The 18,636-nt window shown below is 36.5% G+C and overlaps 1 protein-coding gene and 1 pseudogene across 2 annotated transcripts in view; both read left to right on the forward strand.

Moving 5' to 3' along the window:
• Fanci (FA complementation group I) overlaps positions 1-18,636 on the forward strand; it is a 71,299-nt gene that overhangs the window by 4,985 nt on the left and 47,678 nt on the right. For both annotated transcript variants that reach the window (XM_046437136.2, XM_058577173.1), the window contains exons 3-6: positions 10,886-10,958; positions 16,177-16,307; positions 16,865-17,021; positions 17,125-17,182. In XM_046437136.2, the coding sequence (XP_046293092.1) occupies positions 10,886-10,958; positions 16,177-16,307; positions 16,865-17,021; positions 17,125-17,182 (419 nt within the window). The remainder of the gene's footprint in view (positions 1-10,885; positions 10,959-16,176; positions 16,308-16,864; positions 17,022-17,124; positions 17,183-18,636) is intronic.
• LOC124089605 (small nucleolar RNA SNORA40) lies at positions 12,005-12,098 on the forward strand (annotated as a pseudogene).

The following is an 18,636-nucleotide window of genomic DNA, read 5'->3' on the forward strand; positions in this document are numbered from 1 at the left end:
TAGGTTAACTGACTATAAAAATCATGTAGGAAAATAAACACAGGAATAGTTAAGGAAAACACTGAAAAGGAAGAGTTTTGAGGAAGGACTAACCCTATCAAATACCAAACACCATAAAAACTTCTATAATTGAGGTGGTACTGATGCATGAATAGATGATCAGATAATGGAATACAATAGCAAGAACAGAATAAAATATAATGGATAAAATAGATAATGTCTCTTAAATGTCTCAAAATAGACCCAACTATGTAAAATCTAGTGTATGAAAAAATGGCATTTCAAAGTACTGGGTTAAAGACAGCCTTTGATAAATGTTGAAACAGCTGTGTAGACATTGGTAAAATTAGACCAACCCTCATAATATTTGAGAGTGAGCTCCAAATTAGTCAAAAGGTCTACATGTAAAAATCAAATCTATGGGGCTGAGGTTGTGGCTCAGTGGCAGAGTGCTTGCCTAGCATGTTCGAGGACTTGGGTTCAATTCTCAGCACCACATAAAAATAAATAAAAGTATTATGTCCAACTGCAACTAAAAAATAAACATTAAAAAAAATCTAAATACATAGTAGAAGAAGACATAATTAATTCCTCTTTCGCCTCAGGGCAAGGAAAAGCCTTCTATGGCTCAACATCTAGATGCAATAAAAGATTGACGTATTTGTCTACATATAAATTTAAGTTTGCCTGGCTAAAAATAGCATCAACTGAGTAAAGATAACTGACAAACTTGGCAATAATTACAACAAATCACAGCTAAAAGTTCAAAATTCCTAATTTATAATAAGAGAAGATTTAATCCTATAGAAAAAAAAAAAATAATCACAGAAACATGTAAAAATGGCCTTTAACACTCATAGCAGGAGAAATATAAAACATAATGTTTCTCTGTAGAAACTGAACTACTTGACAACATGCTGGTTGGCAAGGTGATGTTTGTAGAAATGAAAAGTGATTTGACCTTTATTAGGATTTGGTAATATTTAAAAAAAAAACTACGTACGTATTTGCATCCAACCCAGTTATCCCATTTCTAGGAATTTACCCTAAAGGTATACCTCCAAATAGACTTGTAGATCAGTGGTACAGAATAGAGGACACAGAGACAAACCCACATAACTACAGTTATCTTATATTAGACAAAGGCGCCCAAAAGGTACATTGGAGAAAAGATAGCCTCTTCAACAAATGGTGCTGGGAAAACTGGAAATCCACATGCAACAAAATCAAATTAAACCCCTATCTCTTACCATGCACAAAACTCAACTCCGAGTGGATCAAGGACCTAGGAATTAAACCTGAGACACTGTGCCTATTAGAAGAAAAAGTAGGCCTAAATCTCCATCATGTTGGATTAGTCCCCGGTTTCCTTACTAAGACTCCTATAGCACAAGAATTAAAACCAAGAATCAATAGATGGGGTACATTCAAACTAAAAAGCTTCTTCTCAGCAAAAGAAACTATCAGTGAAGTGAATAGAAAGCCTACTAATTGGGAACAAATTCTTACCACACACACATCAGAGCACTAATCTCTAGGATATATAAAGAACTCAAAAATCTTAACACCAAAATAAATAACCCAATCAATAAATGGGCCAAGGAACTGAACAGATACTTCTCAGAAGATGATATACAATCAGTCATCAAATATATGAAAAAAAAAAGTTAAACATCTCTAGCAATTAGAGAAATGCAAATCAAAACTCTAAGATTTTATTTTATTCCAGTCAGAATGGCAGCTCTTAAGAATACAAACAACAGTAAGTGTTGGTGAGGATGTGGGGGAAAAAGACACACTCATATATTGCTGGTGGGACTGCAAATTGATGCAGCCAATATGGAAAGCAGTATGGAGATTCCTTGGAAAACTGGGAATTGAACCACCCTTTGACCCAGCTATCCCACTCCTCAGTCTATACCCATAGGACTTAAAAACAGCACACTATAAGGACACAGCCGCATCAATGTTTATAGCAGCACAATTCATAATAGCTAAACTGTGGAACCAATCTAGATGCCCTTCAGTTGACGAATGGATAAAGAAAATGTGGTATATATACACATGATGGAATACCATCAGCATTAAAAGAAAAAAATCATGGCATTTTCAGGTAAATGGATGGAGTTGGAGAATATAATGCTAAGTGAAGTTAGCCAATCCCAAAAAACCAAATGCTGAATGTTTTCTCTGATATAAGGAGGCTGATTAATAATGGGGTTGATGGCGGAGCATGAAAGGATTAGACAAACTAGACAGAGCAAAGGGGAGGGAGGGGAAAGAGGGGGCATGGGGGTAAGAAATACGGTGGAATAAGATGGACATCATTACCCTGAGTACATGTATGAAGACATGAATGATGTGACTCTAATTTGTGTACAACCAGAGATACGAAAAATTGTGCTCTATATGTATAATATAAATTATAATGCATTCTGCTGTCAATAACAAATTAGAGTTAAAAAAAGATATACCTCCAGCAATATACACTTATGTTATTCGTTATGATATTTTGAATCTGTAAAAAAAAGTATCAGGAAGAGATCTACAACTGAAAGAGTGATTTCCAGAAGATATAATTAAGTGAATAAAGCAAAGTGCAGGGCTGGGGATGTGGCTCAAGCGGTAGTGCGCTCGCCTGGCATGCGTGCGGCCCGGGTTCGATCCTCAGCACCACATACAAAGATGTTGTGTCCGCCGAAAACTAAAAAATAAATATTAAAATTCTCTCTCTTTCTCCTTAAAATAAATAAATAAATAAATAAATATTTAATAAAAAAAGGAAAGTGCAAAATGTGTATCGTACTACCTTTTATATAAAACAAGGTCTGTGTGTCTTTACAGGAAAAAACTTTGGAATAATACCATAACTTATCTTGGACAGGGTGGGGGGGAATGCATATAAACTTGAACTCTTTAGTAGGATTGATTGTTTTAATATGGGTGAAACAATTTGGGAACCATTTTGGATGAGTATGTATGTTGACATCTGGAGTTAGGGTAGAAGGTGGTAGAAGGCACATGCAAATATGGAAAGTTGGAAGGGTGGAAAGAACCCTGTGGGAATAAATTAGAAATGAAAATGTTGGTTGAGGGGGTGGTCATGCCTATAATCCTAGTTATTCAGAAGATTGAGGCACAAGGGTCACAAGTTCAAAGCTGGCTTGGGCCAGTGAGACTCTGTTTCAAAATAAAATATTAGGAAAGAAAAAAATAAAAGTATCGGTGTACACTTAGGATTTCTCAAATGTGTGTTTGTATATACATACTTTTGCTTGTTTATTTTTGTATGTATGTGCATATATATAACCAAAAAGCAAAGATGCCACAGTAGCCATAAGCACATGTGTCATCTAATTATTTGCTCTCTGATAATCATTCCCCCACTCAAGGGAACCAGGCATTTAATGGTAGATTTCATGGGTGCGCAGGATGGATACAAGATGAACTTGGAAAACTTTACTGACCAGGAAGTAAGAAGTGCTCAAGACAATGTGGTCACAAGGCCATCTGGAAAGGACTCCCATTGGGCCAGTCTGGGGTTATTGTACTAGTAAGTTCAATTGTGAACTACTGGAAAACATTTAGGAGACCTACTAATCTTTTTTGTTTGTTTGTTTTGTTTTGTTTATTTTTGGTGCTGGGATCAAAAACCCAGGGCCTTGTGCATGCAAGGCAAGCACTCTACCAACTGAGCTATACCCGCAGCCCCCATTCTTATCATTTTTTTAAAATGAAGAAAAGGGAGATCTCTTGCTTACAGTGCTAGAGTTGGAAAATCAGCATTTTGCAATCACGATGACAAGATTATCAGGTGAGATGTATCAGTAGATGCTCAATCCAGGGTTTTTAAAATTTATTTGTTCTGGTTACCAGGATTGAACATCACAGTCACTTAACCAAAGAGCCACATCCCCAGCCTTTTTTATTTTGAGATAGGGTCTTGCTAAGTTGCTTAGGACTTCACTAAGTTGCTGAGACTGGCATAGAACTCAGGATGGTCCTTAGCCTTCTGAGCTGCTGGGATTGCCTGACTTATTGGTGCATTCCAGTTGTACATAATGGTGGAATTCATTATTGTTAGTTATTCATATGTGCACACTGATTTTTTTTTTTTTTTTTTTCTGGGGGAGAGGTACCAGGGATTGATCTCAACGGGCACTCAACGTCTCACTGTTGCTGAGTCTGGCTTTGAACTTTTGAACCTCTTGATTCAGTCTCAAGCCGCTGGGATTACAGGAATGTGCCACCGTACCTGGCTGATTTTTTTTTTTTTTTTAATGTTAATGTTTTAGAATTCCATATCATGCGTACTTGTCCTTTTTCCGTGATCTGTAGTCAGCAACAATTCTCAGCTTTTCCTTGTCACTATTGATTGTTTTTTGCTTTGTCTTGTTTTTTATTTTTATTTTCATTATTATTTGTTGTTTCTAGTTATACGTGACAGTGGAATATATTTTGACATACATACATTCTTGTGTTTGTACATAAGAGTCACACTGGTTATGTAATCATATAGGAATATAAGAAAGTAATGTTTGATTCATTCTACTGTCCTTATTCCCAACCTCTCTTCCCTTCATTTTCCTTTGTCTAATCCAGAGTACTTCTACACCCCCCTCCATGTGTGTTAGCATCCACATATCAGAGAGAATATATCTCCTCTTTGTTTTTTGGGGTTTGGCTTATTTCACTTAGCACGATAGTCTCAAGTTCCATGCATTTAATGGCAAATGCCAAAATTTCATTTTTCTTTATGGCTGAGTAATATTCCTGTGTGTGTGTGTGTGTGTATCTGTATCTGTCTGTATGTGTGTATAATCACATTTTCCTTAACCATTCTAACCATTCATCTGTTGAAGGGCAAAGGGCACCAGTTTGGTTCTATAGCTTAGCTATTGTGAATTGAGCTTCTATAAACATGATGTGGATGGGTCATTATAGCATGCTAATTTTAAGTCCTTTGAGTATATGCTGAGGAATAGAATAACTGGGTCAAATGGTGGTTCCATTCCAGGTTTTCTGAGGAATATCCATACTGCTTTCGAAAATGGTTGCACTGTTTGCAGTCCCACCAGCAATGCATGAGTGTACCTTTTTCCTACATCCTTGCCAATACTTATTGTTACTTGTATTCTTGATAATTGCCATTCTGACTGGAGTAAGATGAAATCTCAGTGAAGTTTTAATTTGCATTTCTCTACTTGCTAGAGAAGTTGAGCATTTTTTTGTGTTTTTGTTGACCAATTATATTTTTTCTGGGACGTGTCTGTTCAGTTCCTTTGCCCATTTATTGGTTGGGTAATTTGTTTTTTGGTGCTAAGTATTTTGAGTTCTTATGTATTCTGGAGATTAATGCTTTATCTGAGGTGCAGGTGGCAAAAATTTTCTCCCATTTTATAGGTTCTCTTCACATTCTTGATTGTTTCCTTTGCTGTGAAGCTTTTTAGTTTGATGCCATCCCGTTTATTGATTTTTTATTTTATTGCACTTTAGGAGTCTTGTTGAAGAATTTGGTTCCTAAGCAGATATGATGGAGATTTAGGCCTACTTTTTCTTCCTTTTACTGCTTAGGTCCTTGATCCTTGAGTCGAATTTTGTGCTGGGTGAGAGAGAGGGATTTAATTTCGTTTTGCTACATGTGGATTTCCAGTTTTCGCAGCCCATTTGTTGAAGAGGCTATCTTTTCTCCCAATGAATGTTTATGGCACCTTTATCTAGTATGTGATAACTGTATTTATGTGGGTTTGTCTCTGTGTCTTCTATTCTATGCCATTGGTCTTCATGTCTTGTTTTGGTGTCAGTACCATGCTGTTTTTGTTACTATAGCTCTATAGTATAATTTAAGGTCTGGTATTTGTGATGCCTCCTGCTTCACTTTTCTTTGTGAGGATAGATTTGGCTATTCTAGGCCTCTTGTTTTTCTAAATGAATTTCATGACTGCTTTTTCTATTCCTATGAAGAACCTCACTGAAATTTTAATAGGAATTACATTAAATCTATGTAACACTTTTTGGTAGTATGGCCATTTTGACAATATTAATTCTGACTATCCAATATCTTTTCATTTTCTAAGTCTTCTTTAATTTTTTCTTTAGCATTTTATAGTTTTTATTGTAGAGGCCTTTCTCCTCTTTTGTTAGATTGACTCCCAAATATTATATATTTTTTCGGGGCTATTGTGAATTGGGTAGTTTTCCTGTTTTCTCTTTCAGTTTATCATTACTGATGTTTAGGAACACAGTTGATTTTATGGGTGTTAATTTTATATCCTGCTACTTTGATGAATTAATTTATGTCACTCTTGATCTTGAGAGTCATGGAGAGTATTCATAAGTTATTTTTTTTAATGTCTTAGAGTCTGTTTGCTATGGTCTAATTATTAGGCTAATTATTATTAGGCCCTATATCCCTGATGAAAGGATCACAAAAATGGTGATGCCCTTCTCAGTATATATCACTGGGCTCATGATTGTCATTCTTGGTAATATTGACTTTAATAACCTGGCAGAGATAGTTTGTGCTGGGCTATTTCATCATGTAGAGGGGAAATTAGATGAGTGGCAAGATGATTGCATGGTTTTAAAGTGTGTCCTTACAAATTTCTTACTGGTTGCAAAGAGAGGGGGGAATAATTGTAAAGCGGGGAAATCTGGCAACACACCTTACTAATTACAATTGATATCCCAAGTGACGGACAGATAGATACCATGTGCCTCCTCATGTGATCCTCTGAGAATACACTATCACCTGTGTTCCAGCTAAGATTCCATAAACTCAGTCTAACCATGTGGAAACATCAGACTATACAAAATAAGAATTTATTTTTGTGATGCTAGAAATCAAACCCAGGACCTTGTACATGCTGGCAAGTGCTCTACCACTGAGCTATACCTCCAGCCCTTTTTTTCTTTTTCAATTTATACTTTATTTGGACTGTGCTGTTAACTTGGTAGTTCTAGATTGCCAGTGATAATTCTAAAGTAACAAGAATACTTAATCTTAGTCTACTTGTAATTTTTAAATGAAGTTAAAAGCATTACTGAGCCAGGCATCAATGGCACACACCTGTGAGCCCAGCTACTAGGGAGGCTGAGGCAATAGGATCACAAGTTTGAGGCCATTTTGGGCATCTTAGCAAGACAATATCTAAAAATAAAAAGATCTAGAGATTTACTTCAGTGGTAGAGCGCTTGCTTAGGATATGTGGGGTCCTGGGTTCATTCCCCAGTACCAAACAGCATAGCTGTATAAAGTTTAAGAGGAAGATTGAAGATATGATAAATTGAGGGAGAAGGAAAGGAAGTAGGGGACAGAGGGAAAAGAAGTTAACATTTGTTGAATGCCTGTTGTAAACTGAGCCCTATGCAAGGTCCTCTAGTCATCATCTTAGTCCTTTGAGCTAAGGAAATGATCTCATGTAACAGTTTAAATAACTAACCTGAGGTTATATGGCTGGTAGATGGCATAGCTAGAATTCATAGCTCAGGGCTTCTAATTCTGGGTACAGCTTTTTTATTTTGTATGCCATACTGACTTGTGTTGAAACTGAACTTTTTGGAAAAACCTCAAGAGTTTCTCAACCTTGGCATTGTTCGCATTTTGGACTGGATAATAATTTCTTGTGGTCAGCTGTTCTGTGGATTATGAGATATTTAGTAGGGTTCCTGGTATCTGTTTACTAGATTCCAGTAGCACCCTTTCATTGTGATGTCAGAAATGTCTCTAGACATTGTCTAGTTTCTCCTGGAGGATAATAATCATCCCTGAGAACCAGTTCTCATTTGGAGAGTTCAGACAAAAGCAGTCAGATACTTTCTTATACCTTTAAGGAGAGATGGACTCTGGTTAGGAAGACCACATTTATGTAGGTGAGGTAGAGATCGAATTCATTGTTTATTATTAGTCTTGACTTCTGTGACACTCCTCTCTCTGGGTTGTCCTCGTGGGTTACTGACTTCACTTGCTTTGCTCGTCTCCCACTGCCTCCCCTTGTATAACTTTTTGTTTTAATGACTAACTGTTGGTGTTTATCTTGTCTTCAAGTTAATCTTCCTGGATATTCTTATCTATTTCCATGGAACTCTCCTGTGGGGTCCATTTGGATATATCTAGTTGTTTACTTGGCATCTCCACTTGAATATCTCAGAGTAGTGGTTTGGAGCCCATGAAAGACCTGCTGAATCAGAAACTGTGGGTAGAGCCCAGAAATCTCTTTTGGTAATCTTCAGGGTGATTTAGATCTCAAAATTTCACCATTTTCTTTGGATGTTATCATCATCCATCCATTTAGTTGTTTAAGCCATAAATTTAGGAGTTTTTGTTGGTTATACCCCTTCCCTACCAAGTTATGAAGAATTTCTATTCCTAGTTCTGGGATATATTTTGAAATTATCTACTTTTCTTCATCTCCTGTACTAGTATGCTAAGGCTGTGTTAGAAAATACCACAAACTGGATGGCTCAAATAAATGCAGTTTATTTCAAGTTTCTGAAAACTAGCAGTCCAAGATCAAGGTGTTGGCAGGGTTGGTTCCTTTTGAGGGCTGTGAGAATCTGTTCTGCCTCCCTCTTCCAGTCTCTGCAGGTTTGATGGCAATCTTTGATGTTCCTTGACACCTGCTTTCTGTCTTTGTCTTCCCTTGACATTCTCCCTGTGTACATGTTGTCTATGTCCAGATTTCCCCCTTTTTAAAGGGTATTAGTCCCATCTCACTCCAGTAAGAATGGCAGCCATTATGAAGTCAAACAATAACCAGTTCTTGTGAGGATGTGGAGAAAAAGGTACACTCACACATTGCTGGTGGGACTGCAAATTGATGCAGCCAATTTGGAAAGCAGTATAGAGAGTCCTTGGAAAGCTGGGAATGGAACCACCATTTGACCCAGCTATTCCCCTTCTGGGACTATACCCAGAAGACTTAAAAACAGCATACTACAGGGATACAGCCACATCAATGTTTATAGCAGCACAATTCACAATAGCTAGACTGTGGAACCAACCTAGATGCCCCTCAATGGATGAATGGATTAAAAAAATGTGGCATTTATACACAATGGAATATTACTCAGCACTAAAAAATAACAAGATCATGGCATTTGCAGGGAAATGGATGGTGTTAGAGCAGATTATTCTATGTGAAGTTTGCCAATCACTAAAAAACAAAGGCCGAATATCTTCTCTGATACAAGAGGGGTGACTCAAAATGGGGTAGGGAGGAAGAGCATGAGAAGAAGATTACCACTAAATAGGGAAGAGAGGTGGGAGGGAAAGGGAGAGAGAAGGGGAATTGCACGGAAGATGGAAGGAGACCCTCATTGTTATACAGAATACATGTATGACTATGTGAGGGGGAAAAAAAGTGTCACATTAGATTGGGTAGAGAGAAGTGAGGGGAGGGGAGGGGAGGGGAAGGGGGGATAGGAAGGACAGCAGAATAAAATAGACATTATTATTGCTGTATGTATATGTATGACTGCATGACCAACGTGATTCTGCAACCTGTACACTCAGAAAAATGAGAAATTATACCCCATCTGATTCAAATGTATGATATGTCAAGATCATTGTACTGTCATGTGTAACTAAAACAAAAAAGGGTATCAGTTACAATGAATTAGGGCTCAAAACAACCTGACTTCCAATTTTGGTCATAGTTTTAGGTGTTTGGGGTTAGAACTTATGAAATTGGAGGTGGCACATTTCAGCTTATAACATCTCTTCTGCTGTCATCTTGATTTTGGCCACTGTTCTCTCTCGCTGGAACATAATAGCAGTCTCCTATCAGATATCCCTGTTTTACTCGTGAATATCCCCACAAGCCATTCTCTACACAAGGAGCAAAATTGACTTCATATCTGTTATATCACTCCATTTTCCCCCCATTTAGTAACTTATACTTAAAATCTAAGATTCCTACCATAGCCTGTAAAAGTTTTCATAATAATCCTTTGCCTGTTGCTCCAAACTCATCTTCTGGCATTCTTTTTCTTACTACTCTCCACCTATCTTGGTCTTTTTTTCAGGTACTTGAATAGGCCAAGGTCTTTGCTCCTTCAGGGCCTTTGCAGTGATGATACCTCGTCTCCTACTGCCTCCCCTTGTATAACTAGCTCTTTCTTATCCTCCAAGTCTCTGCTTAAATGTCACTTATATAAGAGAAACTTAAAACTACTCTAACTGAAGTTGCCTCCCTTTTTGAAATTATTGTCTACCTCATCCTTTTGTTTCCATTACATTTTTTTCTGTCATCCTTTCTTCTCCTGTTAGAAACCAAGTAAAATTACCATGTGCACATCCCTTGTTCATTCTTGTATTGGCCCTAGGAAGAAGAAAATACACCAAAAATATTTGTTGATGAATTTAATCTCAAAACAATACAATACAAAGTGCTGCTAAGTAAATGTTTGTAGAATAGATTTTAGTCTTGACAGCCATCGATCCTGTTAAGCTCTACCTTGTTCTAAATAAAAATTAAGGCCAGGTGTGGCGGCACACTCCTGTAATTCTAGCAGTTTGGGAGGCTGAGGCAGTAAGGTTGAAGATGGCAAGTTCAAAGCCATCCTCAGCAACTTAGCAAGGCCCTAAGAAACTTAGTGAGGCCATGTCTCAACAATAGAAAAAGAGCTAGGGTTATGGCTCAGTAATAACTTTATTTTCTTTATTTATATTTTGTGGAACCCAGTACCTCACACATGGGAAGCAAGCACTCCATCACTGAGTTACAGTCTCATCCCTTGTATGTTTATTTTCAGGTAATTGAAGTCTCTGAATGATCTGAACCAGACAGATGAGTGCTTTTTCCATCTTGAGTGTTTAGGTTTTTGGGATAGAGGAGCTGTGACCAGTCTTGTAGCTTTTTCTTTTTTTTTTTTTTCATTGCAGTTGACTAATCTCCTTCAGAATCAAGCAGTGAAAGGAAATGCTCCTGGAGCACTCCTGAGAGCCATCTTCAAAGGTAATGAGTTAATTAATTTTACTTTTGTTGTACTGTGTTCATTGGTAGATTTGTTTACCTTTGGCAATTATTGTTTCTTTTACTATTTGAAGTGCTACTAGAACATATTCTGGTCTTTCACAGAAGCAACTAAAGCAGCAGTTTCCTGTTTAGAATACTAAACTATTTTATTAAAAGGAGTTGGAGTGGCTACCTGAGATTGTATTGTTGATTTCTTCCCTTTTTTGGGGGGCGGTTACCAGGGATTGAACTCAGGGGTTCACGACCACTGAGGCACATTCCCAGCTTTATATTGTATTTTATTTAGAGACGGTGTCTGAGTTGCTTAGCACCTCATTTTTGGTGAGGCTGGCTTTGAACTTGGGATCTTCCTACCTCAGCCTTGAGCCCCTGGGATTACAGGCATGTGCTACTGCGCCCAACCTCTTATTCATAAAAGAAATTTCAAAATTGGTTGACTAAACTCTCATGGAAACTTGCAAAATATTTTGTAGAAATACCAGAGAAAAGGGAACGATGGATGATCAGTGGCATTTGATGGTTTATTTGTTAGACAATCCTGGAACAAATTACTAGAACTCCCATTTTGTGACTATATTTAAAAATAGATTTTGGAAAACCTTGCTTTAAATTTGCATGAATTATCAAGTATTGTGGAAACTACCTTTTTAATCATTTTAGTTCTCTTATTAGGTATATGACCAATAACTAACTAATGATGACATTTTAAAAACTGAGATATAAGCTGATTGCAGTGGGGCACACCTATAATTCCAGCTACTCATGAAGTTAAGGAAGGAGGATCACAAGTTCAAGGCCAGCTTGTGCAACTTAACTGGACCTGTCTCAAAAGAGCCAGGTGGGGAGCACTTGTGTTTTTGTATACCTTTTGGACAAAGACAAGTGCAAAAAACATAGCTTTTTTAGCTTTTTTTAAAAAAATTATTTTTTAGTTGTAGTTGGACACAATATCTTTATTTTATTTATTTGTATGTGGTTCTGAGGATCGAACCCAGTGCTTTGCATGTGCTAGACGAGCACTTTACCGCTGAGCCACAACCCCAGCCCAAAACATAGCCTTTTTTGCAACCCAAAACTCATTGTTCAGTTTGAGTTTTGATACATATAAGCAGGACTATTATACCTAAAACAGCTTAATGATGGGATATTGATAACTAAAAAGGACAGTTCTAAGATTAACGGATTGATGAAAAGCACAGGTATTGAGAGAATCTCAGCTACGTTGATTCAATATTCCAGTTTTCATATTGTGATATGGTCAGATGGCTTTTTTAGAGGCTTTTATCTTCAGAATGATTCATGGAGTTGAAAATATATCTTAATGTGTTGGATCATGTTTGCCTGTCTAATTGGCATATTCCACATCTGCACTATTCCTGAGAGTGATAATAGAAATTAGTATGATTTGAACTCATTGAAGTTTAAGGAAGGTGTCAGCAATCGAGAACCAAACAGATGGATCTACCCCAAAAGTGATCCTAAAGTCAATTACCCGAAGAAATTAGATCCCACATATCTTAGATGGAGAACTATGAAATCATTATCAGTATTGTCCATAATTCAAGTCAAAATAGAAGCCCCCCCCTCCCCGCAAAAAAAAAAAAAAAAAAGAATGGTGGCATGCTGATGGGGCAACTAGATTAAGCATCGGTTTTTCTTTTTCTTTTTTTTTTTTTAGTTGTAGTTGGACACAATGCCTTTATTTTATTTATTTTTATGCTGAGGATCAAACCCCGTGCTTTGCACGTGCTAGACGAGCACTCTACTGCTGAGCCACAACCCCAGCCTCTAAGCATGTTCTTTAAAAAAAGGGCATTGTTGAGATGGACAGTAAAGGAATCACAATGGGAAATTCCTTAAATAAAAATTTATTGACTTAAAAAAGCTGGGTGATAGGGGGCTGAATAAAGCACTTACTTAGCATGCGTGAGGTGGTCAGTTCCCCCCAAAAAAGGAGTGATAATCCATATATTAAAAAAATTTACCTTTTTAAAGTATATAAATTAAAAAAAATTTTTTTTGTTGTAGATGGAGAGAATGTCTTTATTTTATTTGTTTGTTTTTATATAGTGCTAAGAATCAAAACCCAGTGCCTCACACATGCTAGGCAAGTGCTCTGCCACTGAGCTTCAGCCCTAGCCCAAAAGTGTATAAATTTTTTAATTGAGGTAATTGTCATGTCCAGTTCACCTCCTTAAAATGCATAATCCAATGACTTTTAGTGTAGTCACAGGGTTGTGCATTTATCACCACAGTGAATTTTAAATAGTTTTCATTACCCCTAAAAGAAATTGTACCATTAGTTTTTACCTCTCTACCCAGTCCATCCTGGCTCTAAAAAGCCATTTATCTACTTTCTGTCTTTATAGATTTGCCTATTCTGAATATTACTTATCTACACATCATCTAGGTTGTAGCATCTTATTTTTTTTTACTGCCAAATAATATTCCATTGTATATAGCAAATTTTTTTCATTCATGAGTTGGTGACCTATTTCTGACCATAATATGTTGCTGTGAACAGTTATGTACAAGTTTTTGTGTGGACACGTGCTTTTATTTATCTTGAGTATATATTCAGGAGGGGGAGTATTCTAGGTCATGTGGTAATTCTATGCTTAACTATTTGAGGAACCGCCAAATTTTTCAGAGTGGCTGTATGAGGATGCTGATTTCTCCACATCCTCTTCGACACTTGTTATTAATTATTTGTACTTAAGTGGTATGTGGCTTTGATTTACATTTCTGTGATGTTAATTTTGTTGACCATCTTTTCATGTGCTTTACTGATCTTTTGTATATATTTGAAGAATTGTCTCTTCAAATCTTTTACTCTTTAAAAAATCAGATTTTTAAAAAATATTGAGTTGTAATAGTTTTTTATATATTTTAGGTACAAGTCTGTCTTTCGTACTAAGGATTGAACACAGGGTGCTTAACCACTGAACCTTGTCCCCAACCCTTTTTTAAAATATTTTATTTAGAGACAGTACCTTGCTGAGTTACTTAGGGCCTTGCTAAGTTGCTGAGACTGGCTTTGAATTTGCAAACCTCTTGCCTCAGCCTCTGAGCTGCTGGGATTACAGGTGTGCAACTACTATGCCCAGTCCTTTTTATTTTGAGACAGGGTCTCACTAAATTGTCCACGTTGGTCTCACACTTGGATTCTCCAGCCTCAACCCCCTGAGTAACTGTGATTACAGGGGTGCTCCACCATGCCTGGCTATTTTTTTTTTTTTTCCTTTTATGGTGTTCTTTGAAGCTCATAGTTTTTAATTTTGATGACATCCACTTATTTTTTTGTTTGTGCTTTTGGTGTCATATCTCATGTACCATTACCTAAACCAAGAACATGAAGCTTTGTGCCTGTGTTTTCTTGTGAGAGTTTTATAGCTTTAGCTCTTAACATTTAGATCTTTTATCCATTTCAAGTTGATTTTTGTATGATAGGAGGTAGAGGTTCAGTTTTATTTTATCCCTCCACTTAACACTTATCAGTTGCTTGAGCTGGGAGTGGTGGCACATGCCTGTAAACCCAGTGACTCAGGAGGCCTAGGCGGGAAGATTGAAACTTCCAAGCCAGTCCCAGAAATTTAGTGAGGCCCTAAAAGCAACTCAGGGAGACCATGCTTCAGAATAAAAAGTAAAAAGGACAGGGTGACTCAGTAGTAGAGCGCTCCTGGATTAAATTCCTGGGACCAAAAAAATTGCCTGAGCCAGGTGTCATACCACACACTTGTAATTTCCGCTATTTTGGAGGCTGAGGCAGGAGAATTGAAAGTTTAAAGCCAGTTTTGTAGTAGGTTATGCACATAGGAACTGTGAATCTTTTTGAGTTTTGTGCTGCTTTCTCTAGATTGTCTTGGATATTGTGGGTCCTTCATGTTTCCATATAAATTTAAAGTAAGCTTGTTCTGCAAAAAAGGAAGTTGGGTTGTTAGAGATATTTTGTTGAATTTTTACATGAATTTGAGAAGCAAAGTTATCTTTTTACCAGAGACTGAACCCAGAGGTGCTTTACCAGTGAGTCACATCCTAGCTGTTTTTTTATTTTGAGACAGGGTCTTACTAAGGCTGGCCTGGAACTTGTGATCCTCCTGCCTCAGCCTCCTGAGTTATGGGGTTACTGGTGTGCACCACCAGCAGTGCTATCTTAATTCATTATCTTCCATTCCATGAGCATGTGATGTCTTTCCATTTTTAACATTATAGGGATGAGGAATGGATTGAAGTGTTGTTAAAATGCCACAAAGCTTGCTGTTTTTAACCGAGATTCAACTTTTTCTTTTCTTTTTTTAAATAACTTTTAAGTTTTTTTTTTATATTTATTTTTTAGTTGTAGTTGGACACAACATCTTTATTCTATTTAATTATCTATTTATTTATTTATTTTTAAATATTTATTTTTTAGTTGTAGTTGGACATAATATCTTCATTTTATTTTATTTTATGTGGTGCTGAGGATCAAACCTAGGGCCTTGCACGTGCTAGGCGAGCATTCTACTGCTGAGCCACAATCCTAGCCCCTCAACTGTTTTTTTTTTTTTTGAGTAGACACTTTCTGGATTATTGGAATCCTTTGCTTAATTTTCAGAGCTCTGGAAGGTTGATTTTGCTTATTTCTGTCAATGTTCCTTTATTGTTTATAGATGAGAGACATTTCTAGGATCCTGTTACTTTGCTGTTCCTATAGATATCACTTAGTGATGACAATTTGAAATGAAGTATATTAAAGGCATTAAATTAGGGTTACTGCAGTTTCCCCAAATGCTGCAAGTTATACTAGAAGGCTTCCTCCTCCTGTACTATATAATAATAATAATAATTATTATTATTATTTATTTTGTAGATGAGTACAATACCTTTATTTATTTTTATTTTTATTTTATGTGGTGCTGAGAATTGAACCCCATGCCTTACAAATGCAAGGCAAGCTCTCTATCACTGAGCTACAACCCAAGCCCCCAGTACTATGTAATTTTTAAGTTAATAAGTGGAAGAAGAAAAGATGTTATTTCGGTCCCTTTACTTTGGTTACATTGAGCATGTTTTTTCAAAGCCCCTACGTGTTGCTGATAATAATCAGTAGTTTGATAATTCTGTTTCTATAAACTGTAAAGCTCTTTGTTTTTCTTATTTACCCTTTAACCTTGTTAGACTTTTTTTTTCCTTCTTGTTCCTTACCATATATTTAAAGGTTCTCCCTGCTCTGAGGAAGGTGGAGCACTTAGAAGACGTAAGGTATACACTTGTTGTATCCAGTTGGTAGAATCAGGAGATTTACAGAAAGAAGTAGCATCTGAAATCATTGGATTACTAATGTTGGAGGTAAGATGGAAGATAGAATTGTTTGGGGATAGTTGTTTTGAAAGGTTATAATTTGTTGAGGGAGGGAAAACTTTTGTGCCAAACCTAGGATAGTTTCTATTTATGAATAAGAGCTAATGTTAACAAAACAAACAAACAAACAAATGGGTTATGAACCACCTAGGATGAAGGGATATGAACCACCTAGATGTATATATTACCTTTCTGTTACCCTGAGCATATATCTCCTTGAAGAGCTGATATATTTGAAAACATTAAGGAACTGATGAAGGGTTCTAGCCTTTGAAATCTTTACAATTACAAATATGTAATATAGCAACTTGATTCTGTGAATCTTTTTCTTTTTTCTTTTCTTTTTTGTGGTGCTGGGGATTGAACCCAGGGCCTTGTGCATTTGAGGGAAGCACTCTACCAACTGAACTATTCCTAGCCCTCTGTGAATCCTTTATAGGGTCTGTTTTGGGTCTCAACATCAATTCAGTTTGCCAGCAAAGACTTATTACTTAGAGATATCAAACACTGGATTTCTACTTAAGATTTTCTTTTTGAACTTTTAGGCTTACCATTTCCCAGGACTGTTACTGATTGAATTAGCCAATGAGTTTATTGGTGCTATCAAAGAGGGCAGCCTAGTGAATGGAAAATCTTTGGAGTTACTGCCCATCATTCTCACTGCCTTGGCTACTAAAAAGGAAAATCTGTCTTATGGAAAAGGTGATTTTCTTCCAATTCTAGTGACTTTTTCTCTAGTCAGATTTTTTTTTTTTTTTTTTCCCACATAATCAGATTTGTTTCACAGTGTGTTTTGCACTTCTAGGTGAATTGAGTGGGGAAGAATGTAAGAAGCAGTTGATTAATACCCTCTGTTCTGGCAGGTCAGTCTTTGTCATTGATGTATAACTTTCTCAGAACTACAAGTGGACAAAAAATGACTATCATTTATTTCAGGAATTTACATTTGTGAGGTTTTTAGGCCATTTTTAAACACGCATATTAACGTTCATTTTAACATAGTAGCATTATTTGGAGTCCCAAGATCCTTAAGGCTAAGAAAATTGTCTTGATGTTACATCTTTCAATTTTTTTTTTTTGGTGGTGCTGGGGATTGAACCAAGGCAAGCACTCTACCAACTGAGCTATCTCCCCAGCCCCTAAAAAAAAAAAAATTTTTTTTTTTTTTTTGAGGGAATAGAATACAAAAGTAATGTTTGTATTCTTTAATCAATTATTGTATTTCTGGGATTCTACCTAGTTAAGACACCAGTATATAAAAAATTCTTACACATGAATATGTTCAACACGGAAACTTATGACCCAAGTGAGCACACAATAACTGACATTTAAGCTATGTAAGTTAAGGTATAGCCACTATGAAATTTATACCTATTAAGAATGAAATATATAAAGGCATACTTCAAAAATGAAAAATTTTTACTATATAGTCGGTAAAATAAAGAGAATACTAAGTTACATACTACAGTGTTTATACTTGAGTATGTTAAAAAGAATAAGAGAATATCCAAGACTTCTTTATGTAAGAGCCGTGATGTAAATTATTTTAGGCTTATAATTAATGTGTCCATCTCTTCTTTTGTTTGGTTTATTTGTTTTGGTACTGGAGATTGACCCAGAGGTGCTTAACACCGAGTCATATCTCCAACCCTTTTTTTATTTTGAGTCAGGGTCTCAGTAGCTTAGGGCCTCACTAAGTTGCTGAGGTTTGCCTTGAACTTGGAGTCCTTCTGTCTCACCTTCCTGAGTTGCTAGGATTAGAGGCATGTGCCACTGCGCCTGGCTTGGTTTTTTTTAGTTGTAGATGGCACAATACCTTTATTTTAATTATTTATATTTATGTGGTGCTGAGGATTGAACCCAGTGCCTCATACATGCTAGGCAAGTGCTGAGCTACAACCCTAGCCCCTGTTCATTTGTTTTTAATTACATAAAGATTTTATTAAAAATGATTATGTTGGCACACTCCTATAATCCTAGTACTGGAGAGGTTTAGCTAGGAGGATTGCCTGGGCAACTTATTGAGACCCTAAGCATTAATAGTGAGACCCTTTCTCAAAATAAATAAAGGGATGGGAGTAGTCCAGTGGTAAGGTGCCTATTCAGTATACGTTATATTTTATATTTTTCATTTTCATTTAACATATCTGTTTATGTCAGCATGTAAATACAACTCTGAATTCATTTTAGTGATTTCATAGTATTTTAATCTATTATTTGATTAATGTTCGATTGTTGGATTATTTCTATTTTTATACATCTAGATGATCTTTTATAAGCATGTATATGGAATGTATTTCAAATAGTAAGTTGGGTG

This window comes from Marmota monax, unplaced genomic scaffold, assembly GCF_021218885.2.
Source record: "Marmota monax isolate L192 unplaced genomic scaffold, Marmota_monax_Labrador192_F-V1.1 WCK01_AAM20220418_F8-fsc00005, whole genome shotgun sequence".
Classification (NCBI taxonomy): Eukaryota; Metazoa; Chordata; class Mammalia; order Rodentia; family Sciuridae; genus Marmota; species Marmota monax.